The sequence below is a fragment of the Pelobates fuscus genome, chromosome 2, assembly GCF_036172605.1.
Source record: "Pelobates fuscus isolate aPelFus1 chromosome 2, aPelFus1.pri, whole genome shotgun sequence".
NCBI lineage: Eukaryota > Metazoa > Chordata > Amphibia > Anura > Pelobatidae > Pelobates > Pelobates fuscus.
Window position 1 is genome coordinate 404132084 of NC_086318.1, and position 27428 is coordinate 404159511.

A 27428-nucleotide genomic window follows, 5' to 3' on the forward strand; every position below is an offset into this window, starting at 1 on the left:
TGACACCGAAGATGAACTGGACTAGTTCGTCTCGCTATGGTAAAGGTAATCCCATCTGGTGTGATAGAGGAAACCATCCATATCGAAAGCCCTAACGTCCGTCACCCGTCTAAATAAGGCGAAGCATAACAAGCGGGCTACTTCGGCTGAAAGTTGTTTCCGTGACAAACAAGGATTGTCCTGCTATTCCCCAAGGAATAGCAGCACCACATTCACCTGCCAGAGGTGTGAATACTTGGGTGCCGGGTCTCGATAATTCGGCACCCCGTATCAGTCGACAAACCGGTGGATCTTGACCTACTGGTCCGCCCTGTACCGGAACGTGCGCCACCGATATGGCAGATCCGATCACGTTGAGGGACCGATATGACCGCCCCAACGAGACCAGGTGTGACAGATGGTTAAGGATCGGTGGGGTAGGTGCGGTAAAGGGATCGGAATCCCTTTCCACCCAACATACACTCCAGGCCGGACAGGCAGAAATATAGCATTTCCTGGTGCCGGGGGCCTGAGTCCCATCAGAGGTCTTTAGTTGATGCAATAGGTCGCGGACATTTCAGGAGGCCCTGAAATCGTTCAGTCCACTAGTGCCAGTCGTCCTTCCATGACAAAGAAGTGAGCTTCCCCTTGAGGTCCCGTCAAAATAGAGGGAAGGTAGGGAGTGGTAGAGGGACCTCGCGAGATGTCCCCAGGTGATCCGGGAACCACGGTTGGCATTGTCCGAGGAGTGTCAGGAGCGATATCCTGTGTGTGCGTGTGTATCGAAATAACCCTTGCCATTGCGGAGAGCGGTTGGGTCCGTTTGAATGGGTTCATCCACCACTACGCATCCGGAGGAAGAGTAAATGATTGATTCGCCGATCCAAGTTTGCAAGTGAAGTAGTCACCATCGAAATTCCGTCCTTCTGCCGACAGTGGTCGCATGAGTGACCGGCGTGTGCGTATCTAACCAGCAGTCGTTGTATGGCCCCGTAGCGTAGTGGGTCAGGGGATATCGATTGTATGGAGGAGGAGAGGAGGAGAGGAATCCCACAATCCGGTAAATATTCTGAGAGGAATCGTATCCAACCTTAGATCGTGTCCGACATCCAACCGTATAGGGGTGATCTTGTTGGGGACCGACGCGTAACATAGTTCTCCAAGCCGATGTCGAAACCGAGGAACTGACCCGACACAGATGGGGGAGCAATTGTCTGCGTACTACCAAACAAAAAACCCGTGAAGTCCAGAACTTGAACGACAAATTTGACTGCAAACGTAGTCTGGATTCGCAAGGGGTCAGCAAGTCCTCCAGGTACACGGGACATCGCACGTCCAAATTCGCGGATGTGAGCCCTCACCGGCTTCAGTAGCTTTGTGGGTACCACAGCGTCGTAAACTGCCGTGTTAGTCCTCATCACTGGGATCGGAGGAAAACTAGATAGTTTAGAGTAGCGGATATTGACAAGTATGTGTCCTCAGGGTCCCGATGTGTAAACCAGTCGCTACCGTTCAGGAGATCTAGAAGAAGGTAGATTTTCCCTATCCTGAAGCGTTTGTATACCACGTAGGAGTTCCCTTGATGATAGGTTGACTCACTAGTAGATGAAGCGGTTGGTGGTTCGGTTCCGCTACCGACCAGTCCTCCCAAAAAAGACACCTTTCCCCGAAGGGGTGTGGAGGATTTGCCTCAGGGAGGTGTGGGCTAAAGTTAGTGTGGTGGGTGAGTTCCCACCGTCAAATAGAATGTCTTGTGCTTCTGGGTCGAATACTAGTCGATCTTACGTTCCACTTCCTCAGATGGCGAGTTGTCTTCGTGTGAGTGATCTATTATGTCCAACGTGCGTGGTGGATATCTACTTGGACATGAAGGTCTCCAGCAAGCAGTGTGGGGCAGAGCTCCTAACAAGAAAAAACATACTCCATTGAGTAGGCTAGAAGTCCTAGGGGGTTGAGAGTGTTCTCCATGACCCGTTCTCATCCTGTTGGGAGATAGTAGTCAGTGGGAGTAGTGTTTGAGGGTCAGCCCGTAGGGGTGTTAGACTCCCGGTAGCACTGGGGGTCACCCAGGTAAAGCGGCTTGAATTGCCTGCATCAGGTTGTCTGAACGTATGAAATACTCGTGTCAAGTGTAGAGGGGTCACCTCCATTAGTTTAATCCGGCTATTGGGAGCTGTGGCGTAGGCGCGATTGACCGGTAGAGCTGGTCCGGTTAGCTGGGTGCACCATAAATGCACGCCAGAGCTGTAAGCACGGATGTAACTATACTGGCTTATTATAGAAGCGCGTGGGACCTGCCCCCATAAGGTCTGCAGTCGCAGGGTCCACGTGTATACGACTGGGGTCATCCCAGGTGGTGTGCCATGGTAACCCAGAGGGCACCCACATTATAGTTGTTGTTGGCACCTTGCAAGTATTGCATGCGTGTCTGGGGGTCACACCCAGGTGGTGTGCCATGAAAATTTGCTCAGAGGACACCCACGTTCAATATTTACGCCAGGTACAGTAAATGTACGGATATGTATCCCTGTGAAGGGTACTCCGCAATACACTCAGTACACTCATGATCCTGCCTGCAGATCGTATCCAGCAAGGTGGTACTGATGCTTTAATGTAAAACTGCCAGGCAGTGTTTGAGCATCCATATATGTATGCAGTAATCAGTGATAAAGTTGAGGCGTAGGACTTCGTGCACTCTATCGGGGTTCACCCCGGGTGGTGTGCCGTGGTAATCCAGAGGACACCCACATAAACGTAAAGGTCTATGAGTGACCTTGCATGCATATCTGGGGGGTCACCCCAGGTGGTGTGCCATGAAAAATACCCAGAGGACACCCACATCAATGTAATGGTCTATGAATGACCTTGCGTGCATATCTGGGGGGGTCACCCCAGGTGGTGTGCCATGAAAAATACCCAGAGGGCATCCACATCAACGTAATGGTCTATGAATGACCTTGCATGCATATCTGGGGGGTCACCCCAGGTGGTGTGCCATGAAAAATACCCAGAGGGCATCCACATCAACGTAATGGTCTATGAATGACCTTGCATGCATATCTGGGGGTCACCCCAGGTGGTGTGCCATGAAAGAATACTCAGAGGACACCCACATAGATTTGCACCGTCAGGTACAGTAATATAATATGACCCTTCGTAGGGTACAGTAATACAAAATGCCCTTTGTGGGGTACAGAGATATAGTAGATCTTGTTATAGGTACAGTATATGTTTAGTATAACAACTGCGATATTGTATGGCTTCACAATAATACATAGATTGTGTGCTCAACATATAATCATCCATTGTAAGGCACCATGAGAGATATATCCATGAGAGTAAATAATTATAACTGTATCCATAAATGAAAGTGCCCAGAGAGGGGAAAACCTGAAGGGGTTAATCCAGATGCAGGGCGCGGTGATCGGGTAATTCCTGTAGGGTATAGTGATATAGTAGAACCCTGTGCAGGGTGTAGTAATATAGAATGACCCTGAGTAAGGTACAAAGACATAAAGATCCTGAGGTATAGGAAAAACATTGTGTCTCCTTTAATGCCTGCATGTAAATATATGTTTGGCAGACACTGTTGGCAGGCACTGTGGCAAAAATCGCAACAGGGAAACGTTAAAGAATATCAGCACACGATCCTCTAGCCAGTGTGTACTTACACAGCAGATTGAACTCTTGCTGTACAGGGGAGTTGAACTCATTGAGGAAAAAAATCACAGTGCAGAAGGGTATAGTAATACCAGATCCCCTGAGGGGAGGTGTAATGTGTTAAGTGTCCCTGCAGGGATCCTTTAAGTAGTATGTGTACAACAATACACTCCACAGCCTTCATAAATCATAAATAGTGCATGCTTTACATCCTTCACATAGATTCCGTATAGAAAAAAGGGTCCTTAGATGGCTTGTGGAAGGATATTTATATATTGGTATATATTTATATATTGGATATTGGTATACAAACTGCAAGTGAGTCAGTAATTGGGGCAGAAAAGAATGCCTAAGAGCAATCCTTTATGTAGGACCCTGAGCCTGCTTCCACCAAAACCTACGCAAGGAGCTTAGTGTCCCTTCAAATATAATAAATTCCAGTTTATCCCTATGACAGGCACAGTTTAACAGACTAGGAGCTAATGATTATTGTGCATTCATTCTCCTGCAATAACAAGTCTTGGAGCAGTTCTAGTGCGTTGCGGCGGTCGGGTGATTTCCGAACTGCCGTGTGTGAGGTAGGGCGGCCGTCGCGGATCTCGCGAGCCGCGAGATCCAAGATGGCCGCCGGCCGCGTGTGTAAGAACTGCCCGCTCGCGGCTGCGAGCGGGCTGGAAGAAGAAACGCGGCAAACAGCAAAATTAACCCCGGCTACCCCCCACCCGTCCCCACCCGGCCCCCTGTATGTAGAGAGAGCAGGTCCGCGCGGCGAGTGTGGCACGGACAGCCGTGACGCCCGCGGACCGCCGAACGGAGACAACATATAAATACACTTAAACAATAAATCCGACAAATTCGATGAAAAACAGGGGACTGGATATAGGAAAGGAAAGGGACAGGTTATAGGTAGTCAGGGTGAGAATAAAGTACAATAGCATTATGGAATAATTGATAAGACAGGTATATAGATAGAGAAGTAATGATTACTCTGACCTGTTGATGGCTGGAGCAGCAAAGAAAGAGGAAGTGATGTCATAGACAGGGCCTTTTATGGGCACCATATCTTTTCTCTGATTGGTTGTTACTGTTTCTATGCTGCTGGAGTTTTCAGTAAAGAAAGATATGCAAATATGAAGCCTCCTGTCATGTGGTAAAATTTGATGTGACCTATACATGTATAAATTCTCATTTATTACAAAAAAAATGCAAAATAATGTGGAAAAAACAAAAAAAAACGCTTTTTTCCCCACGTTTTGGCAATAATGTGTGCGTAATATGTACAGCTTAGGAAAAGTTATTCAAAATCAATTAATTTATGTGTCTTGATTTACAAAGTACATAATATGTGTAGGATTTCAGTTTATTTTGAAAGGTCACAAACTACAAGGTCTAAAATAAAATTTCAATGTGAAACAATTTTAGAAGTTGGTATGTTTGTCTTGGAAGTTTAATACTCATTACAGGAAACAAAATTGCCACACAAGTATATACCATATACTCGAGTATAAGACGAGTTTTTCAGCACATTTTTTGTGCTGAAAAACACTCACTCGTCTTATACTCGAGTCAGTTGTCTGTATTATGGCAATTTGCATTGCCATAATACAGACAAGGACCGGGGGCTGTCAGGAAGCTGTAACTTACCTTCACCGCAGCTCCTGTCAGCTCCCTTCTCTCTCCTCCGTCCGTGCAGCTCCCAGGTCAGCTCCCTCTGCAACTCTCGCGAGAGCCGCGGGGTCAGAGCGTTGCCACGGGTTACCGTGGCAACGCTCCGCGCGGCCGCGAGAGTTGCCACGGGTTACCGCGAGAGTTGCAGAGGAAGCTGACCTGGGAGCTGCACGGACGGAGGAGAGAGAAGGGAGCTGACGGTAGCTGCTGTGAAGGTAAGTTACAGCTTCCTGACAGCCCCCTCCTACAGCCCATCCACTGGACCACCAGGGAGTGAGAGCCCCCCTCCCTGGCCAGCTAACAAGCAGGGAGGGGGGACGAAAAAATAAATAACAAAAATAATAATAATAAAAAATAATAATAACAACATTAAAAAAATATATATTACAATAATTAAATAATAATAATTAATAAAATGCCCACCCCCACCAATGCTCTGCACTCACACACACTGCATTTTTTTAGGATCTAATTTTATTTTGAAATTTACCAGTAGCTGCTGCATTTTCCACCCTAGTCTTATACTCGAGTCAATACGTTTTCCTAGTTTTTTGGGGTAAAATTAGGGGCCTCGGCTTATATTCGGGTCGGCTTATACTCGAGTATATACGGTATTTATATAAAGTAGACATCACAGGCTATTTACCTAAGGTTAGTTTGACACTTTTTGCGTAGCCATTTCACTGCCAATCTCTGCTAAATATTTGAGTAAATTTTTTTTTTTTTTCTCTATTTTGGCATATTCACATATAACAAGGTTTTTGTAATGTGTATTTCGGAAATCTAGTGTGTGCTATCCCTGTACAGAACCCCATATTGTGTTCAGCTACATCTGCTGAGTACAACGATACCCCCATTGTATACCTTTGCCCCTATTCTGTGAAGCTACAGTGCCATATAGGAGACCATGCTATTTCAGTTTCTATAGTTGGAATTTTCATAGATGGTCATATGTCTGAATTTGTGGCGTTATAGCCATTTGACTGTTCAAATAACCCCATAAAGGCCTTCCATTTGAGAAAGCAGACACCCAAGGGTATGTTATTAGGCATATAGTATACCTTAACTTGCCACCATGTTTTCACCAATTTATTTCAAATTTTGTGGTGAGAAAAAATAAATAAATTTTTTTTACATACATGTTGCATTTTCGATGGGTATTTCTTACTTTTGATAAGTGCCACTGTCATAAATTCCCCCTAAGTATGCTCAGTTACCTCTTCTGAGTAAAACAATATGCCCAATATATGACCCAGACACTATTTTGTTTGTGAAGTTACAGTGCTGTGAAAGAGATGTGATAAGTTCAGGTTTTTAAGTGTGAATTTACATGGAGAGTTTTAATGGGTCCGTATTCTATTTTTAAATATGTTAGCAGGCTGCTTTTTCCAATTACCCCAAAAAGGCATACTATTTCTTAAAGAAGACGCCCAAAGGTATTTCAAATGGCAAATTTTGAACCTTAGCGTGGGATAATTTTTCCGTTAGCTTGTATCAAGTGCAGTGGTAAAAAGCATTTTTTTTTCTGCCTTTTTGACACACAGTGAGTTTGTACTGTATATTTTGCAAACCTTATGCGTGCTACGGCTTTATAATACTTTATATGTTGCTCAGCTATGTTGTCTGAGTACAGAAATACCCCCGTATGTACCTTTGCCAGTTATATGGGGACGTTGAAGGGGCACATTTCAGACACAGCCATTGCAGGTTTTGTCAAACTTTGAATTTTTACGCTGTGTTGTTACCCCACTTTGAAGTTTTTTAGCAGGCTATATATTCCAACTATCCCATAAAAGCATACTATTTCTTAAAGAAGACATCCCAGGGTATTTCAAAAGGCATATTTTGAACCTTAGTGGGGGATCATTTTTCTGGTAGCTTGTACCAAGTGTAGTGGTAATAAGCATTTTTTCTGCTTTTTTGACACACCGTGAGTTTGTACTGTGTATTTTGCAAACCTTGTGTGCTACAGCTATATAATACTTCCTATCTTGCTCAGCTATGTCATCTGAGCACAGCAATACCCCCATATGTACCTTTGCCAGGTATATGCGGACATTGAAGGGGCACATTTGAGACAGCCATTTAAGTTTTTTCAAACTTTACATTTTTATGCTGTGTCCATACCCCACTTTGGAGGTGTGTTTGTAGGTTAATTATTCCAGCTACCCCATAAAGGCATACCATTTCCTAAAGGTGTTTCAAAAGGCATATTTGAAACCTTACCGTGGTATCATTTTTTCGCTAGCCTGTACCAAGTGTAGCGGTAATACGCATTTTCCCCCCTTTTTAAACATTTTTTTAACTTTTAAAAAGTTTTATTTAGCATTTAACAACTTATTTTACTATTTTTTAAAACTTTGTTTAAACTTTTCCAATGTTTTTATAACTTTTTATGGTTTTTTATTTTTTTTTTTTTATTTTTAACCCCTAACTAGCCTAACCGTAAATCCCCAAATTTCCCCACTAACTTCTACCCACCTTGGCTAAATAAATAAATATTTTAAAATATTTAAAAGAATTAAATACATTTAACCCCTGAGGATTAAAAAAAAAAAAAAAAAGTTAACCCTCGGGGTTAAAAGAAAAAAATCAGATCACAGTGAAATACTGTGATCTGTATTTTGATCACTGCAGGCAGTGATCAAAGGGCAGGGAAGGGGTTAAATTTTATTTGAAAGAGGTGGGGGGGGGGGGGGGGGATTTTGCTACAAACACTTTTTTTTTTTTTTTTTTTTTTTTTTTTTTACAGCCAGAGACAGATCAGCACCGATCTGTCTCTCTGCTGTTTACAGCTCACACGGAGCTGCAGGGAAACAGATCGGGTTTCACTGCAGCATGTGTGATCACTCTGACTCCCGGTCAGAGCGATCACATGGGCTGTGAAAGTGAAACTGCCTGTGTTAGTGTGCCTCTGATAGGGAGACACACTACAGGAAGATTAACCCCACGATTGCCGCGATTGTGGTAATCAGGGGTTAATTTTCATTTATGACGGAAATTTTCCGTCCAGCGTCCTTAAGGGGAGTGCTGCAATGACGGAAAATTTCCGTCATGCGTCCTTAAGGGGTTAACAAGCTAAACTCTGCCCTTATGGTCACAACCACAATTGTTTAGCATTTTGTCATGAAACGGTGAAATGAAGGAAATATCTGATTGAAAAGTACTTAATACTTAAAGAGACACTATAGTCACCAAAACTACAGTTTAATGTAGTTGTTCTGGTGAGTATAATAACTCCCTTCAGGCGTTTTCATGTAAACCCTACCTTTTCAGAGGGACACCTCCAAGCGGCCACTAATCAGATGGCCACTGGAGGGGCTTCCTGGCTCAGGGCTACACAGTAAGCAGCCCTGCTGTTCAGTGTCCCCACGCTCTGCATGGAGACGCTGACTTTTGCTCATAGAGATGCATTGATTCAATGCATCTCTCTAAGGTCCTGATTGGCCAAAATGGCAACCCTATGGGAAAGCATTGGATTGGTTAAAAATCTGTCATTTTTGATGTCACAAAGGGGGCGGAGCCAGTGCCGGCAGACTCGCGTGGAACTGGAAATAAGGTGAGTTTTAAACATTAGAGGTGGGCTAAGGGGGGCAAGCCACCTAAATGGTGGGTTTTGCACTATAGGGTCAGGAATACGTTTGTGTTCCTGACCCTATAGTGATCCTTTAACCTTCTTTGGAGCAAAGCGTAAATGGGATAGGTGTGTGTGTGTGTGTGTACCCTATAGATAGCAGATTATTCTCAGGTGGAGAGGACTTGTATCTAGATCTTATCCATAATTCCTTATAAATCCATAATTCCTTCATACCGGTATTACACTCCAGTATACCCGAATAAACGCTCCAAGAAGCAACAAACAAACTAAACTGTAAGAAGACACAAAGAGTAACTGCAATATTGAGGGGGAAAAAGGAAAGAAAAGAGAGAAAGCAGGGCAAACGCCAACATGCAGAGCAATTGAGAGTACAAGAGGACGAAATCCAATAAGGCTGTAAAGCTGGACACAAGCTGGGATAAATACCATTGCTGCAATTAGTGTTTTGTCAGATTTCTTAAATTACGAAATATGGCTAGTAACCTTATTTAGGAACAAAGCTGTGGGATTCACCCATTATACGATTGTGACATAAATTTGTTTCCAGAAAGGCTTGATGAAATTACAATCCCACCATATGTGGAGCACAGTTCCTGTGTCTTGTCTACATCTCCAGCACTTGTTAGAGACCCGATGGAAGAATGCGGTGTAGGAGGTGAGGTGTGTGTGATACCACATTGACATTCACTTATAATTGATTTCCTGTACCGCTGAGCTTGAGAGGTTTGGTGAAGGAGAAATTTAAATTTTAGACCATATCTCTCTGTAAATTTGAGAGGAGTAAGTGTAGTCAATAGAAACTCTCCTATGCAACAAGACATCTACTGTTCAGCAGGCCTTAAATAGAGTGAGATCCCCGTGTAGTTTGTTGTTGAGATGTTCGATCCAAAGATACATGAAACTGCTCAGTGTCATAATGAGCCTTCCTTCAGCTTATGTTTGCAAAGAGAACTCCATTTAAGAGCTATCTGTGGACAACTGAGCCCCTTTGAAATGATGGAGAATGAAGACCTGAAGGGAATTTTGGATTGTATGTGACGGGCAGTAATAGGCCAGGGATGATGGCCAACTCTTACAAGCTTCTGCAAAAAAAAAATATATATATATATATCTCCTATGTCATGTTAGTCCCTTATTTCTCACAAAACAACAGACCATTGTAGGCTTTGTGTGTTCTCCACCCATCATAATGACATTTTCAAAGAATGTGTTTTTATTCATCCCAAATGATGTCTGTACTTTTTAGGCAGGTTTGATCACAACTGCACATGACCGTTTGGGAGTTTTGAATGGTGTTATTGCTCAAATATAAGCAGGAGAAAAAGGTTTCTAAATAGTTGGTAGCCATTTTGTACATATTGCATATAACAGCAGCAAGGGAACCTATACTGAATTCACTTTTTTATTTTTTTTCGTTCTAGGGGTAGAAAATTCACTGACTTGGTATGCTGTATGCCCCTCAAAAATTTCATTATTTGCAAGTTATGCTGTTCGGGGTTTATGCTCCCATGAGTCACTGCAGTCTTTTTTGTTTTTTTTGTTTTTTTTTGTTTGTCCTGCCCTGTAAGCCTGTAAAACTGTGTGATGTGGAGAGGGGATGTTTGGAGGGCTTTATGGAAGCATGCTTGTACTATTTTGTGTCCAGTCTTATTGTAATATAAAAGATTTAAGGACCGATTATTTATCTATGTGTATATGTGGGTGGGTGTGTGTATAAAATTTGAAATTACCTTTTTTTATTAAAGTGGCACTATCACTTTTGCCTTTTTTTTTTTTTTATTTTTTTTTTATTTTTTTTACATTTTCCTTCAAGTCTTAAGGCAAATGGTTTCTGAGAAAATATCTTGCCATTACCCATTACAGTGGTACCTCGGTTTACAAACGCCTTGGTTAACATAATCTGCGGTTTACAAATGGAAATCCATTGAAAATAATCCCTTGGTTTACATTTTTTTTCTTCACAATACAAAGCAAGTTTCCCCAGGATGCATTGCACCTGGGAGGTTTATAGCACCGCCCCCTGCATGCTGGAGCCTGTGGGTAGCACGTGGCATCGAGTGTGGAGGTGTTATAGCAGCTTTTGCATTACGTTTTGGAGCCATTCTGGAATTTGTTTGCAGTTGTTTTGGGACTTTTTGGTGCTTTTCTCAAGCTGTGGAAAGATAGGGACCTGAGCTTTGTTGTTTGCATGCCTTTTACGGTGTGTCTTGTATTGTGGGTTGGTTTCCATGCCAGCTCCTTTTGACCTTTTTCTGACCTCCAGAACGGATTAATTGGTTTGCAATGCATTCCTATGGGAAACAACGTTTCTGTTTACAAATTTTTCGCAATAAGAAATTAGTAAACCGAGGTCCCACTGTAGTTCTTTATTTTAATTTTTTTTTTCATGAGGATTTTTGTATCTTCCATAGATCCTGTTTTCCACACATGCATCTAGGACTAGTCAGTCTTAGTCCTTCACTTCTCTAAAACATCAATAATTTACATTGCAATATTAAGGGGGACTGGGGCACTGCACCCAGACTACTTCAATGAGCTGAAGTGGTCTTGTTATCTAAGTGCAGTTTAAAATATTACTTTATTAATCATGTTGCACAGGGCTTGCTCATAAACTTCAAGTCTTGGTTTTACTATCCAACCTTTGTTTTAATTTAAGCCACCCCCACTGATTTGGCCTACCTGTCTCTAGGAGTGTCCCAATTACACAAGCAGATCTGCTGCTCTATGTTGAAGAGGTGCTTAATGCTGCCTTTCAGCATGATGCTGACTTCTATGGTTTACCTTTTTTTTTTTTTTTTTGGCCTTTTTCTATTTCCTTCCATTCAGGTTTATAAAATTGAGAGCTAGTTGTGCACAGGAATGGAATACATACATGCAAATTGTCCACGAACGTCCCATACCATCAGGGTATATCATAACCAAACAGTAGTCTTTTCCTTTGACTTTTCATTTATAGTTTATTCAGTCTGCAAGTTAATTTTATATTTTGACTGCAAGTCTATGGCTGTTATGATTTGAGACATTGTGGTCCGCTGCTAAAGTCCGCTTTTTTTTTTTTGTTAAAGGAACTGAGAATATACAGTGTATTTTAAAAATACAAGTCACTAATTATTGGCCTGATTACTCAAATTGTTTACTTTCTCACAAGCCACTGGCAAAGTACCCATCCAGAACTTTTTTTTTTTTTCTTAAACGACCACTCTAGGCACCCAGACCACTTCAGCTTAATGAAGTGGTCTGGGTGCCAGGTCCAGCTAGCTTTTACCCTTTTTTTTTTTTTTTTTTTTTTTATATAAACATAGCAGTTTCAGAGAAACTGCTATGTTTATACTGAGGGTTAAGCCAGCCTCCAGAGCCTCTAGTAACTGTCTCATTGACAGCCGCTAGAGGCGCTTGCGTGCTTCTCACTGTGAAAATCACAGTGAGAGCATGCAAGCTTCCATAGGAAAGCATTATGAATGCTTTCCTATGCGACCGGCTGAATGCGAGCGCGGCTCCTGCCGCGCATGCGCATTCAGCCGATGACGTTGCGAGGAAGAGGAGGAGGAAAGCTCCCCGCCCGGCGCTGGAGAAAGAGGTAAGTTTAACCCCTTCCTCCCCCCAGAGCCCGGCGGGAGTGGGTCCCTGAGGGTGGGGGCACCCTCAGGGCACTCTAGTGCCAGGAAAACAAGCATGTTTTCCTGGCACTAGAGTGGTCCTTTAAGTTCTGTAGCTTGCAAATGCTTAGCTAAAAAGTTGTTTAAAGGAACACTATAGTCACCTAAATTACTTTAGCTAAATAAAGCAGTTTTAGTGTATAGATCATTCCCCTGCAATTTCACTGCTCAATTCACGGTCATTTAGGCGTTAAATCACTTTGTTTCTGTTTATGCAACCCTAGCCTCACCTCTCCTGGCTATGATTGACAGAGCCTGCATGAAACAAAAAAAAAAACTGGTTTCACTTTCAAACAGATGTAATTTACCTTAAATAATTGTATCTCAATCTCTAAATTGAACTTTAATCACATACAGGAGGCTCTTGCAGGGTCTAGCAAGCTATTAACATAGCAGGGGATAAGAAAATCTTAATTAAACAGAACTTGCAATAAAGAGAGCCTAAATAGGGTTCTCTTTACAGGAAGTGTTTATGGAAGGCTGTGCAAGTCACATTCAGGGAGGTGTGACTAGGGTTCATAAACAAAGGGATTTAACTCCTAAATGGCAGAGGATTGAGCAGTGAGGCTGCAGGGGCATGTTCTATACACCAAAACTGCTTCATTAAGCTAAAGTTGTTCAGGTGACTAGTGTCCCTTTAAATTTTCTTGTTTCGTATAGCCCTAAAGACTGCAAATTGAGTCATCTTCTCACGTACTACGAACTGGCAGAAGCTGTGCAGATAATTTGAAGGGAGGCTGCTTTTGCTTCCTTGTACTCCCTTTGCTGTTGTGTAGCTGTTCATATTGGCAACTTAAAGGATTTGCTAGAATTCTAGGACTTAACATTTTGAAACTTAACTAGACCAGGGTTTTGGTTTTCCTTTATTACTTTAACTCGTGTTATGGGTTTCACCAGAAAATACCTTTTTTTTTTTTTTTTTTTTTTTTTTTTATATAAAGCTTCCTTAGTTTGCCTCCTTTTAAAATCCTGAAGTTACGGTGTCAGTGTCGGGATCCCGCGGGCGGCTGCGAGGGGAGGCTGCACTCCGCTCGCAGTACTCGCCCTCCAGCCGTCCGCAGTCCCCTACTCCTCCTGGGCTTGGCGAGCGGCATCCTTCCAGTCTCGGATGCCGCCCGCGTCTTCCTCCACGTCCCCCAGCGGCAGCATGCATGACGCTTCACGCTGGGAGACCGCCCAAGATATTACACGCCGGGGTCAGTCACCTGACCCGGCGTTAAAGGCAAAGTGCCTCAATCACAGTGGGAGGTTTAGATATCTCCCACGTGTGATTGTTAATTCTGTTTGGAAATTATCCAATCAGAATTAACCTCATGTTTTAAATACTTACCTTTCCTGTTCCTCCCTGCCCTGTTATGGTCTTTGCTTGCTAGTATTGCTACTGAACTTGTGTTTCTGGTTACGTACTCTCTGGCTTGTTAATCTGACTTTGTGACTTTCTCCTACCCTTTGACCTCGGCTTGTTTCTCGTTATTCTGTCTTCTGGTTCCCCTTACTCGGCTTGTCTCCTGACTATTCTGTGTGTGCTTAGCCCGGCCACTCTAAGGTCCGGTACTGCACCTTTTCTCGGTGTGTGTGTGTGTTAGCGTGTTGGGTTCCCCGAATCGTGACACAAAGTGCTGTTTAGATCTGCTTTGTTTTGTCTTTGTGGAAGGAACCACCCATCTTTTAACGTAACTAGAGGTTGCACTCCATTTTGAGACTGTCCACAGCAGCTGCCATGTCTATAAAATTAACATGAAACAGCTGTTGGCTAGGTGCAGGCAGTCATCACACATGGTTTCACTGACCAATGGGATTCTAAGCCTCTCAAGAGAAACATGCTACTTCTAAATACTTGAGTGGAACATTATCCATCAGAACGTGAGAAACACTCCCGGCGCAAGTTTGGGAGGTGAAGCTCTAGGTTACGACCACCATCTTCCCCTTGTTACTCCAGTTTCCCTCCAGTGCACAAGCTGTCCAGAGAGTCCCCTCTTACATCCACTCGTTCCAGGTTGCGTTTATAGATAAAGTGTTACTCCAAGCACCATGACATATCAGTGATTTGAAGTGGTCATGGTAGATGGAGACTCTACGTGCAGTGGCTAGCTTTGAAATGCTGCACATACAGAGATGATGAACCATGACTGCGTGCGTTAGTGTTTCTTCAGCCAGCCCGGAATTAAAGTTCTGGGCTGGCTGGTGCCAATTCTCGCAACATTTGTTGCTCAGAATGTCAATCATTGGCTAAAAGCAGTCCGCTGAGAATGTTGATGGCGGCATTGGTTATGATTCCTGGACTAACCTTTGGGGTTGCCTGAGATGAATCAAGCATGGTAACTGTGATAATTTTTATTTTTTATTTTTTTGGGGGGTGGGGGGAGGGGGGAGGGTTCATCTCTGTTACACTTTGTGTTGTGATGGCTTTGCCATCCCATGATGCCTTGGAAGTGTGGTTTATACAACTAATAAATGCTGATCAGTCACACACACACACGTGCCACTGGCAAGTGGACATTCACCACTGGCAGAGCTGTACACAACCATTTAAAATCAAGAATAAAAAAAAGTAAGCACCACCCATAGCTAACTTTTAGCTAGAAATCAGGTGGCACTCGAGTGACTGTTCTTTCTTTAACTCACTGTGATAGCTATAAGAATTCTCCATGTTTTCTAAAGACGTATTGTCTATATTTAAAGTTAAAATATTTATCCTCCATTGCATGTTGTACCAGGAAAAATAAAGTTTAAATGTGCACTGTTTTGGAATTGATTGTTAATATATATATTTTTTTTTTTCCCATCATGTACCCGATTTGCAGATTGAGTTTTGAAAATGGGGGCATTTTTGGATAAACCAAAAACTGAAAAACACAACGCCCACGGATCAGGAAATGGCTTGCAATATGGACTTAGCAGCATGCAAGGCTGGAGAGTTGAAATGGAGGATGCTCACACAGCCGTGGTGGGTATACCTCACGGCTTGGAAGACTGGTCCTTTTTTGCGGTTTATGATGGCCATGCAGGATCACGTGTGGCAAATTATTGCTCGTCGCACTTATTGGAGCACATTACAGACAACGAAGATTTCAGGGTTGCAGAATCTTCAGGATCTGCTATAGAACCATCTGTAGAAAATGTTAAAAGTGGCATTCGAACTGGATTTTTAAAAATCGATGAATACATGCGCAACTTTGCTGACCTAAGGAATGGGATGGACAGAAGTGGATCTACTGCTGTGGCAGTCCTACTTTCACCTGGTCACATGTATTTCATTAACTGTGGGGATTCTCGAGCTGTACTGTTTAGGAATGGGCAAGTTTGTTTTTCAACACAGGATCACAAACCTTGCAATCCAAGGGAGAAAGAGCGAATTCAGAATGCTGGTGGCAGCGTCATGATCCAGCGTGTCAATGGGTCGTTGGCAGTTTCACGTGCCCTAGGGGACTATGATTACAAGTGCGTTGATGGCAAGGGACCTACAGAGCAACTTGTTTCTCCTGAACCCGAAGTCTATGATCTTCTAAGAGCCGAGGAAGATGAATTTATTATATTGGCTTGTGATGGCATATGGGATGTCATGAGCAATGAGGAGCTTTGTGAGTTTGTGAAGTACAGGCTTGAGTTAATGGATGACCTTGAAAAAGTATGCAATTCAGTAGTGGACACCTGTTTACATAAGGTAAGTGAAGTATGTAGTAACAGTAGCCGTATATTTTAAGGAACTCTTCAAGCACTATTTAACTACAGGATCTGCCGGACACCACTTCCTTACTTCACTACTTCAATGGACAGCCGGAAGCTTCTAAACATGAGCTTCATTTAGTTCTCCTGAGCGAAGCCCAGCACTACCAAGCTTAACTCGAAGAGGTAGAAGCTCTCTGCTTGAAGTAGTGGAGGTGGGGAGCGGCCCTTGGCTGACCCTAGGTTAGAAGTCACAGTTGTTCAACAGTTTGACTCTTCACAATAACCCAATCCACTATAGCATGTTGTAATCGTCCTGGAGCTTGGATGGTTCCATTAAATGCTGAAAGCTTGTTGTTTGTCCTCGGCTGGACATTTTTGATACAATTTAGTTTCCTTTTAAAAATGTTGTACTTGATCTGTCTCAGTACATCGCTGCTTTCAGTTTTATGTATTGGTTTTTGTGTTTACAGCACTCTTATGTTTTTCTGGTTAGGCAATGATGGGGAAGCTTTATAGGTATCATCCGGTTTATTTACTTTTCTTATTCATACAGAGCCTGGAAAAGTCATGAATTAACCAAGAAAGTGTTCTTGACCTTATAAGTATTGCCGAAAAGGTGTCTCACTTCCTGCTCCCTCTCTCCCCATGGTCCATATCTAGTTTATTGAATTACACTGATTATATATAAATGTTCTTATGTGCTGTTAATAAAGATTTTTTTTTTTTTTAAAGGAGCTGTTTTTGGCAGGTTAGTAAGTTCTAGCCGGTCAATCTAGTGTGCTTATTTCTGTTTTACTTTCTAAAAGCAGAGACTCTTCTAGTTTTGATTCGTCTGTAAAGCTACTTGCAGCATATCCTGCTTTATTTGAAATACCCTCTGTTATGTGTCTCTCAAATGATTACAAGTTGTGGCAAATAAGTTTCAGCAGAAATCTAGTTATGTATTTCTACTACTAGTTGTGACTGTTGGTTAATTTGTGTAAGTTAACCGGTTTAATGGTGTTTGACTTGTGGCACATGAAGTGCTACATTTACGAAGGCATGAGGATCTATGGCATTAAGTTACACTTAAAAAGCAGAGTAGGTATACAGGGTTCCATTTATTTAACTTAATAATGTGTTAAAATAATTACATTTCTGCTGGTACAGTCAAACAATACATGTTCTTCGTGTTAAGGGGCACAATTTGTAGGTGTGTATTATTTTGGGGGTTATTCGTACCAAGCATTTAACAGATTAGAACTGGCTCTCCAAAAAAATTAAGATATGATCAGAATATTTTAACTATAGATGGGAAATAGTTATGCTAATTACTTTTTTAAATTTATTTTATTCTCCTTTTTTCTGGGCATATTGAACTTAAAGGGACATTATAGTCACGAGCATACCGTATAAGCCGAGTTTTTCAGCACATTTTTTGTGCTGAAAAACCCCAACTCGGCTTATACTCGAGTCAATTGTCTGTATTATGGCAATTTGCATTGCCATAATACAGACAGGGGCTGTGGGGGCTGCAGAGAGATGTTACTTACCTTTCCTGCAGCTCCGTTCAGCTCTTCTGTCAGCTCACAGTGTAAATCTCGCGAGAGCCACGGCTCTCGCGAGATTTACACTGGGAGCTGACCGAGGTGCTGAACGGACCGGCGGAGGAGGAGAGAGCTGACAGGAGCTGCAGGAAAGGTAAGGAACATCTCTCTGCAGCCCCCACAGCCCCCTCCTACACAGTGCCCATCCACTGGACCACCAGGGAAGGAGAGCCCCCCTCCCTGGCCAGCTAGCAAGCAGGGAGGGGGGACGAAAAAATGTGTATATATATTGCAATAATAATAAAAAAAATAAAAATAATAAAATATAAATAATAATTAAATAAACAATTATAATAAAATAATAATAAAAAAGTAATGAAACAAAAAAAATATTAAAATAATAATTAAAAAAATAGAAATGACCCCCCCCACCAAGGCTCTGCATCACACTCTGCATTACACACACACATACACACACTGCATTCATACACACACTGCATTCATACACACACTGCATTCATACACACACTGCATTCATACACACACTGCATTCATACACACACTGCATTCATACACACACTGCATTCATACACACACTGCACTCATACACACACTGCACTCATACACACACTGCACTCATACACACACTGCGCGCGCACACTGCACTCATGCGCGCGCACACTGCACTCATGCGCGCGCACACTGCACTCATGCGCGCGCACACTGCACTCATGCGCGCGCACACTGCACTCATGCGCGCGCACACTGCACTCATGCGCGCGCACACTGCAAATAAATATTCAATTAATATAATTTTTTAAGGATCTAATTTTATTTAGAAATTTACCAGCAGCTGCTGCATTTCCCACCCTAGTCTTATACTCGAGTCAATACGTTTTCCCAGTTTTTTGGGGTAAAATTAGGGGCCTCGGTTTATATTCGGGTCGGCTTATACTCGAGTATATACGGTAATTACATTAAAAAGCCTGCAGGGACATACTATACACACCAGATAAGCTACATTAAAGGGACACTATAGTCGCCAGAACAACTACAGCTTATTGAATTTTGTTCTGGTTAGTAGAATCATTCCCTTCAGGCTTTTTGCTGTAAATACTGCTTGTTTAAGAGAAAATGCAGTGTTTACGTTACAGCCTAGTGATAACATCACTGGCCACTTCACAGATAGCTGTAAGAGATTCTTCCTGGGTCATGGCTGCCTAAAATGCATTCAAACATACAGTGTCTCTTCCCTCTGCATGCAGACACTGAACTTTCCTCATAGAGATTCATTGATTCAATTCTTCTCTATGAGGAGATGCTGATTGGCCAGGGCTGTGTTTGAATCATGCTGGCTCTGCCCCTGATCTGCCTCCTTGTCCGTCTCAGCCAATCTTATGGGGTAGCATTGTGATTGAATCAGGCCACCACTTCTGATGATGGCAGTGGGCAGGTCTAAAGGAAACAGGGACAAAATAAGTGGCTGCAGACTTGAATACAAGTAAGATTTTACTATATTTAGGGAGGCATGATGGGACCAGGATGGCTAGATGGTGGTTTTAACCCTATAGTGCTGGTTTAAGGTGTAAACGCTGCCTTTTCTGAATAAAGGCAGTGTTTGTTACTGCCTAGGGACACTTCTAGTGGCAGTCACTCAGACTGCCACTAGAGGTGATTCCTGGGTCAGTGCTGCATAATGTTAAGCACTGACCTTGTGTCTTCACGCTCTGCATCGAGACGCCGAACGCTCCTCATTGAGATGTATTAATTCAATGCATCTCTGCAAGGGGATGTTGATTGGCATAGCACAGTGTTTGGCTGCGTATACATGATTGCCTTCCAATGCTTTTCTAAGGGAATGCATTGGATTGGCTGATATTGTCAATTTTGCCAAGAGTTGTGGCAACTGACATTTAATGTGGATAAGTGCAAGATAATGCATCTTGGACGTTAAAAAACCAAGGGCAGAGTACAGAATATTTGATAGAGTCCTAACCTCAACATCTGAGGAAAGGGATTTAGGGGTGATTATTTCTGATGACTTAAAGGTAGGCAGACAACGTAATATAGCAGCAGGAAATGCTAGCAGAATGCTTGGTTGTATAGGGAGAGGTATTAGCAGTAGAAAGAGGGAAGTGCTCATGCCATTGTACAGAACACTGGTGAGACCTCACTTGGAGTATTGTACGCAGTACTGGAGACCGTATCTTCAGAAGGATATTGATACCTTTAGAGAGTTCAGAAAAGGGCTACTAAACTGGTTCATGGATTGCAGGATAAAACTTACCAGGAAAGGTTAAAGGATCTTAACATGTATAGCTTGGAGGAAAGACGAGACAGGGGGGATATGATAGAAACATTTTAAATACATAAAGGGAATCAACACAGTAAAGGAGGAGACCATATTTAAAAGAAGAAAAACTACCACAACAAGAGGACATAGTCTTAAATTAGAGGGACAAAGGTTTAAAAATAATATCAGGAAGTATTACTTTACTGAGAGGGTAGTGCTGCATGGAATAGCCTTCCAGCTGAAGTGGTAGAGGTTAACACAGTAAAGGAGTTTAAGCATGCATGGGATAGGCATAAGGCTATCCTAACTATAAGATAAGGCCAGGGACTAATGAAAGTATTTAGAAAATTGGGCAGACTAGATGGGCCGAATAGTTCTTATCTGCTGTCACATTCTATGTTTCTATCTCAGCCAAGGACCTGCACGGCGATGGAGTAAAAGTGAGTTTTATCTCTTTAAGGGTGGTGGCAGCCATCGAATGTATTTTTTTATTTTTAAAACTCTGCAGTCTGGAACCCACATTTGTATTCCTGACCCTATAGTGTTCCTTTAATTAACAAAAGTATTGGTGCCCCCCCTCCAACCACCCCCAGTGTTGTCAGTTCTTTAGCTGTGTATGCACACTTCTATGGAAGTAAATTTATCTATTTTAGAAGAGGAATTTAGAAAAAAATTTGAGGCCAAATAAATCATATGCATTGAAGTTGTGTTGGTCTCAATGTGCACCTTTTGAAAGAAAAGACAGCAGGGAATTTTGTTTGTTTTTGTTCTATGGAAAGATGAGTCATATGCCCAGTTTTATGGATTGCATGATCATCAATTTGTTGAAAATAAAATATACATTATCCGTAGAGATTTCATTGTTTCTTCTCATTATATCAGGTTCACATTTAGGTCTTTGCTGTGCAAGTACATAAAGTATCTATCTATTCTATCTATCTATCTATCTATTCTATCTATCTATTCTATCTATCTATTCTATCTATCTATTCTATCTATCTATTCTATCTATCTATCTATCTATTCTATCTATCTATTCTATCTATTCTATCTATCTATCTATTCTATCTATCTATTCTATCTATCTATCTATCTATCTATCTATCTATTCTATCTATCTATTCTACTTTTAATTTATTAAGCAGACATTGAGGTGAAAATGCAGTGCTAAAAAAAAGTGTAAAGTGTTATTTGCATGATCAGTACACTATAAAGATGGGACCCTTGCAAATAATATACTCCTGTAATTGTAATTTTTAGTTTCTACTATTGTGGATTAGTGAGTGGTCACTTGATTTTGTGAAAAAAACACTTTCTAACAAAAATCTTTATTTTATTTACTTACAGGGAAGTCGTGATAACATGAGCATTGTCCTAGTTTGTTTTCCAAATGCTCCGAAGGTCTCTGAAGATGCAATCAAAAAAGATGCAGATTTGGATAAACACTTAGAATCAAGAATTGAAGGTACGTTTGTAGACTGTTACCACACCCACACTCTAAGCCAATTTTATTAAATCCTTGTAAATGCTATATATTGACAAATGTAGAACTGAAATATCAGTTTTTCCCTTCAGATTAGAGGCAGTGCTTATACCACAGGGATTTCTAATCTGGAGGGGAAAAACAGGCAGGCAAATCTCCAAACTTTTAAACCCTCCCCTAATTACCTACTTTCCAATAAGTAGCAGCTCCTCCTGAACATACCCAGTTCTTTGCCTGCCTTCGGCAGGGGAGGTTAGACAGAAGGTTCTCCAGGAAGCAGGTGAGAAGGGCTGAGGCTCGGGAGGCTCTGCTTCCTTTATATTCGGGTAAGTAGCGTTTCACACGCCGGACGGCGTGGTCTCTGCCTTTTTCTTATGCCGTCCTTTGCCGTGCCGGTCTGACGAAGGACGCAGGCGTGCGTCGGCTGGGAGGTCCTGTCGGTGGAACGCACGCACAGGTTGCGTTGCGTTCCACCAGGGAGTCGCAGAGCGCTATGCACATGCGCAATGCGAACCTTGATTCAGGCGCCAAATTTGAACTTGGCGTTTGGTTTGGCTTACAGGACTTAAAAGGAGCAATTTACCAGCAGCAACCTCTGTTTGCCAGGAGCTCTCAGAACGGTTGCAAAGTGTTTCTCACCTGCCCTCCAACACACTCTCAGGCCATTTAAGGTAAGACTGATTAAGTTTTTATTTTAAATGGTTTTAGCCTGAATCTTTAAGGAGAAAATTTTGATTATTTTCTGTTCCCAGTATGTCTAATCCTGAAAATCTGGATAAAGTTGCTGAGAAGGGGAAATGTACATCAAAAGCCAAGCATTTAATGTGCTCTGTGTGTGGCCAACCTATGCCAGATGGTTGTAAAAAGAAACTTTGCTCATTGTGTTCAAAAGAAGCTTCAGAGGAAGCAAAAAGAACAGAAATGTCCACATTTCTCAGCTGGTTGCAACAGAGTATGCAGCAATCATTTGTGGATATGCAGTCGGCAGCATTGCAGTCAGTCCAGGCTTCGGCCCAGGATTCACAGATTGTAAAACATTCTAAGAAAAGGCTGAGATCTTGGGAAGTTTCCGATACAAGTTCAGGAACTAGTGGTTCTGATTATGGCGAAAATTCCGGTAGTGACTCATCAGATGAGGAATTTGCATTCCCAGAAGAAGCCATTGGGAAATTGATTAAAGAAGTGCAGTGCATTTTTGAGATTGAGGAAACAGGAAAAAAGTCCAAAATGTTTCCTTTTCACCCACAGATTAAGGAGTTGATTTTAAAAGAATGGAAATTCCCGAGCCACAAGCCGTTTATTTCTAAACATTTTAAAACTCTCTTTTCCATAGAAGCGGCCCAGGACTGTAAGCTGGATACAGTCCCTGTAGTGGACGTTCCTATTGCTCAAATAGGAAAGAAGACTGCATTACCGATTGGGGACTCAAGCGGGCTGAAGGATGTCATGGAAAAACGCATGGACTCCTCCTTAAAAAAGTTGTTTATCTCTTCAGCAGCCCAAGCTAAAGCTTTGATTGCGGGGGCATCCGTTGCCAAGGCCCAAAAACTATGGTTGGAAGAGCTAGAAAAGGTCTATACGGGAGAAGCAAAGGAAGATCCGGTAAAACTGTTAAAAAATATCAAGATGGCAGCTGATTTTTTAGTAGATGCCTCTGCAGAAAGCCTGAAATTATCGGCCAAGAATATGGGTATTTCAACAGTCGCCAGAAGAGCGCTTTGGCTTAGAAATTGGTCAGCAGATGCGGCATCTAAAAATTCACTGTGTGAATTAGCTTTTGAACCAGGAAGACTGTTCGGCTCGAAATTGGATGATCTGTTAAAACAGATGAAGGAAGGAAGAAAAGCTTTACCGGAGTCACATAGGAAGCAGTTTAGAAGCCGGAAATCGGAGACGCTTCCCTCATTTAGAAGTTCCTTTCGTAGAACCTATTTCAGCAGTCAACATAAAAGAGCCTTTGATTATAGGAAGAAGGAAAGATTTACAGACAAGAGAAATAAAAAATTATGACGCCAGGCCAGTGGGAGGAAGGTTGAGTCACTTCCTAGATCACTGGAAAAAGACAACATCAGATCGCTGGGTCCTCGCAGTGATAAAGGATGGGTACGCTCTAGAATTATCACAAACCCCAAAGAAAATGTTTCTATGTTCCGAGGTTCATTCTCTAGATATGGAACTCTCTCTGATGCGAGAAGTATCAAGTCTGTTACAAAAAAGAGTGGTGGAAGAAGTTCCTCTAAAGGAAAGACATCAAGGCACCTATTCAAGGCTTTTCTTGGTGCCAAAACCAGATGGCTCGTTCAGACCCATTTTAGACCTAAAAGCCGTAAACCGGTGTATTATCAAAAAGAAATTCCTCATGGAAACAGTAAAATCAGCTACTCTGCTTATTCATCCAAAAAGTTGGTTTGCGTCCCTGGATTTAAAAGATGCCTATCTTCATGTACCCATAGCAGAATCCAGCAAAAGTCTTCTAAGGTTTGCTGTGTGCTTCCAATCGGTAACCAGACATTATCAATTCAGAGCACTGCCTTTCGGCCTGTCATCGGCGCCCAGAGTATTCACAAAGCTTCTAGTAGTCGTCTCAGCTTTTATAAGAGGTATGGGCATCTCTGTCATTCCTTATTTGGACGACTGGCTGTTGATTGCAGAGTCACAAGATCAGCTACAGTTAGACCTGGGGACAGCTATAAAAACGCTGGAAAATCATGGCTGGCTAATAAATTTCAACAAATCGGAACTAGTGCCAGTTCAAAGGATTCAGTTCTTGGGTCTAATTTTGGATTCTATCGCTATGAAGTTGTTCCTGCCAGAAGAGAAGAAACTAAAGATCAAGCGATTAATCCGGAACCTCAGAGAAAAAGGTGTTTTTTCGATCAGAGAAGCCATGTGCTTACTGGGTCTGTTTACAGCCTCAATCCCGGCAGTCGGTTGGGCAAAAGCCAGAATGAGACCTCTACAGAGAAACATTCTGCAAGTCTGGAATCGACAGGAACTCGGCCTAGAGGGGCTTATGAGGTTCAACAATCTAACTTTGGTAAGTCTGCATTGGTGGACCTCTTCTCGATTCCTGCACGCAGGTCTTTCATTCCAGATGAAGTCCTTCACTATAATAACAGACGCCTCTGCACTGGGCTGGGGGGCCCATTTGGGAGACATAAAGAAGCATTGGTGTTGGCAAGAGAAGGATATGAGAAATTCCTCAAACTTCAGGGAATTAAAGGCCGTATGGATGGCGCTCTTGGCATTTCAGTTTCTCATCAAAGATCAACATATTCAGATTCGTTCAGACAATCGAACGACAGTGGCATATTTGAACAAACAGGGAGGTACAAAATCAACAAAATTGGAAAGTCTATGTGCAAAGATCATGCTGTGGTCAGAAGTTCACCTTATTTCGATCTCAGCAGTTCACATTTTAGGAAAATTCAATGTGGTGGCAGATGCCCTGAGCCGGCATCATTTGAAGCAAACAGATTGGTCCCTGTCATGCAGAATTTTCAAGCTCATTACAGACCGCTTCGGTGTTCCGGAAATAGACCTGATGGCCTCCGGAATAAACAGGAAGACAAGACGTTTTGCATCCCTAAATCCAGCAGACAAGCCAGATATCATAGATGCTCTGTCAGTACCATGGAAGTTCAACCTGGCATATATCTTCCCGCCAGTAGTTCTTATTCCCAGAATACTTCAAAAAATAAAGCTGGAAAAAATAAGGATTATCCTAATCCTTCCCTGGTGGCCAAGAAGAAGTTGGTTCTCGGTTCTTCTGAACTTTCCAGGGGCCACTTTTTGGAAACTTCCTCTATCGGAAGAAATTCTAGAGGACGCCATGGTGCCTCTTCCGACCCTTCGGAGATTCCAATTGACGGCCTGGTTTCTGAACTCCAGGTTTTAGAGAGTAAAGGTCTGGATCCTGAAGTTATAAAAATTTTGTTGACAACTAACAAGGAATCTACTTCGAGGATCTACGCTAGGATTTGGAAGATATTTTGTCAGTGGTGTTGTAGGTTTAAAGTCAACCCTGTTTCCGCGTCCATCCAGAAGATTCTAAGTTTCCTTCAGATGGGATTTGCTAAAGGTCTTAAACCTGCTTCATTGAAATTACAAGTTTCTGCTATCAGTTTCTTCTCCCTCAGATGCTTAGCCTCAAATATTCTGATTTCAAGGTTCTTCAGAGCTCTGACACGTTTGGTGCCCTATGTTAGGGAAACCTGTCCTCCCTGGGATCTAAACTTGGTCCTTTCCGCGCTTTGTGAGCCACCCTTTGAACCATTGGAGGAAGCGTCCCTGAAGATTATTTCGTTAAAAACGTTTTTTTTGGTGGCTATCACATCAGCTAAAAGAGTGTGTGAGATCCAAGCTCTTCGGGCGAATTTTCCTTTTTTGATTTTTCATCAGGACAAGGTGGTTCTAAAGCTCGACCCTTCATTCATCCCTAAAGTTTTATCTGTTGCGAATGTCAACCAAGAAGTTGTGTTGCCGACTTTTTGTCAGAATCCGTCTAATGCCTTGGAAAGTAAATTTCACTGCCTAGACGTAAAGAGATGTCTTTTGCAATATCTAAAAGCTACGGAATCCTTCCGGAAGGATAACAGTCTTTTTGTCTTGTTCAAGGGCACAAGAAAAGGTATGAAGGTTTCAAAGAGTTCACTGGCTAGATGGCTGAAGGATTGTATTCTGTTGGCATATTCCAAGAGTGGCACTGAAATTGCAGGCCCTATAAAGGCCCATTCTACTAGAGCTGTTTCTACGTCATGGGCTCTGCGAGCAGCTGCTTCTCCTTCTCAGATTTGTTCAGCAGCTACTTGGTCCTCTCTCCATACGTTCTCAAGACACTACAAGTTGGACATACTGGCCTCGGAGGATGCAGCTTTTGGGCGTAAGGTACTTCAAGCAGTAGTGAAATGAAACCCGCCCTCAGGATCTGCTTTATTATATCCCTGTGGTATAAGCACTGCCTCTAATCTGAAGGGAAAAACATAAATTTTACTTACCGTAAATTTATTTTTCCTGAAGATTAGAGGCAGTGCTACAATTCTCGCCCCTTTTTCTAATAAACTCAGTAATTTTGCAACTATTTGGCTTATGTATTTTCTGGGTATGTTCAGGAGGAGCTGCTACTTATTGGAAAGTAGGTAATTAGGGGAGGGTTTAAAAGTTTGGAGATTTGCCTGCCTGTTTTTTCCCTCCAGATTAGAAATCCCTGTGGTATAAGCACTGCCTCTAATCTTCAGGAAAAATAAATTTACGGTAAGTAAAATTTATGTTTTTGCATGGCAAAGATTGGAGATACTGTCTACTCTAGAACAAGCTTGCTCACGGTTTTGATCGGGAGCAGCGGTTTCATATGTAGAAGCTGAATGGTTTGACAAACCATTGCCATGGCTGTTCGTTTGAGGGGAGTTCTACAGGCTGATTGTATGTTGGCTTTTCTTTTAATATACTATATGTAGTGTGGTGTATTTTATTTTACTTATGTGGTAATGGCTCATAAAATGGAATTGCAGAACCTCTTTGTTTTGTGGGTGTGGTGTTTTTTTTTTGTTTTTTTTTTTAAATGAAGAAATTAGAAAAGATCCCTGCTGGGGGAGTCAATCTAATTTGAGGCTGAAGTCGTGCAAGACTATTTCCCTGTGATTTTTGTCCCTTCTATATGGTGGTTTTCCTCCCAAAGTATTTAGATAACTCTTTAAAGTGGACCGGTCATGGTACACATGTTTATGCTCCTCTTATAGAGCATAAGAATTCATCTCTGAAATGTGCTAGTAGAATTGCTAGCAAATGTATAGGATGGGAGAAATCTATTTAAATAAAAAAATAAACATTCTTTCTTTCACCCATCTGCCAGTTGACCTGTAGACCTCTGTGCCAAACAATTGACTGACAGGTAGGG

At 42.2% G+C, this 27428-nt stretch overlaps 1 protein-coding gene across 4 annotated transcripts in view; it reads left to right on the forward strand.

Moving 5' to 3' along the window:
* Positions 1–27428, forward strand: part of PPM1B (protein phosphatase, Mg2+/Mn2+ dependent 1B) — a 102273-nt gene that overhangs the window by 60224 nt on the left and 14621 nt on the right. For all 4 annotated transcript variants that reach the window (XM_063443906.1, XM_063443905.1, XM_063443907.1 and 1 more), the window contains exons 2-3: positions 15366–16225; positions 21397–21514. In XM_063443906.1, the coding sequence (XP_063299976.1) occupies positions 15380–16225; positions 21397–21514 (964 nt within the window). In that variant the 5' untranslated portion in view covers positions 15366–15379. The remainder of the gene's footprint in view (positions 1–15365; positions 16226–21396; positions 21515–27428) is intronic.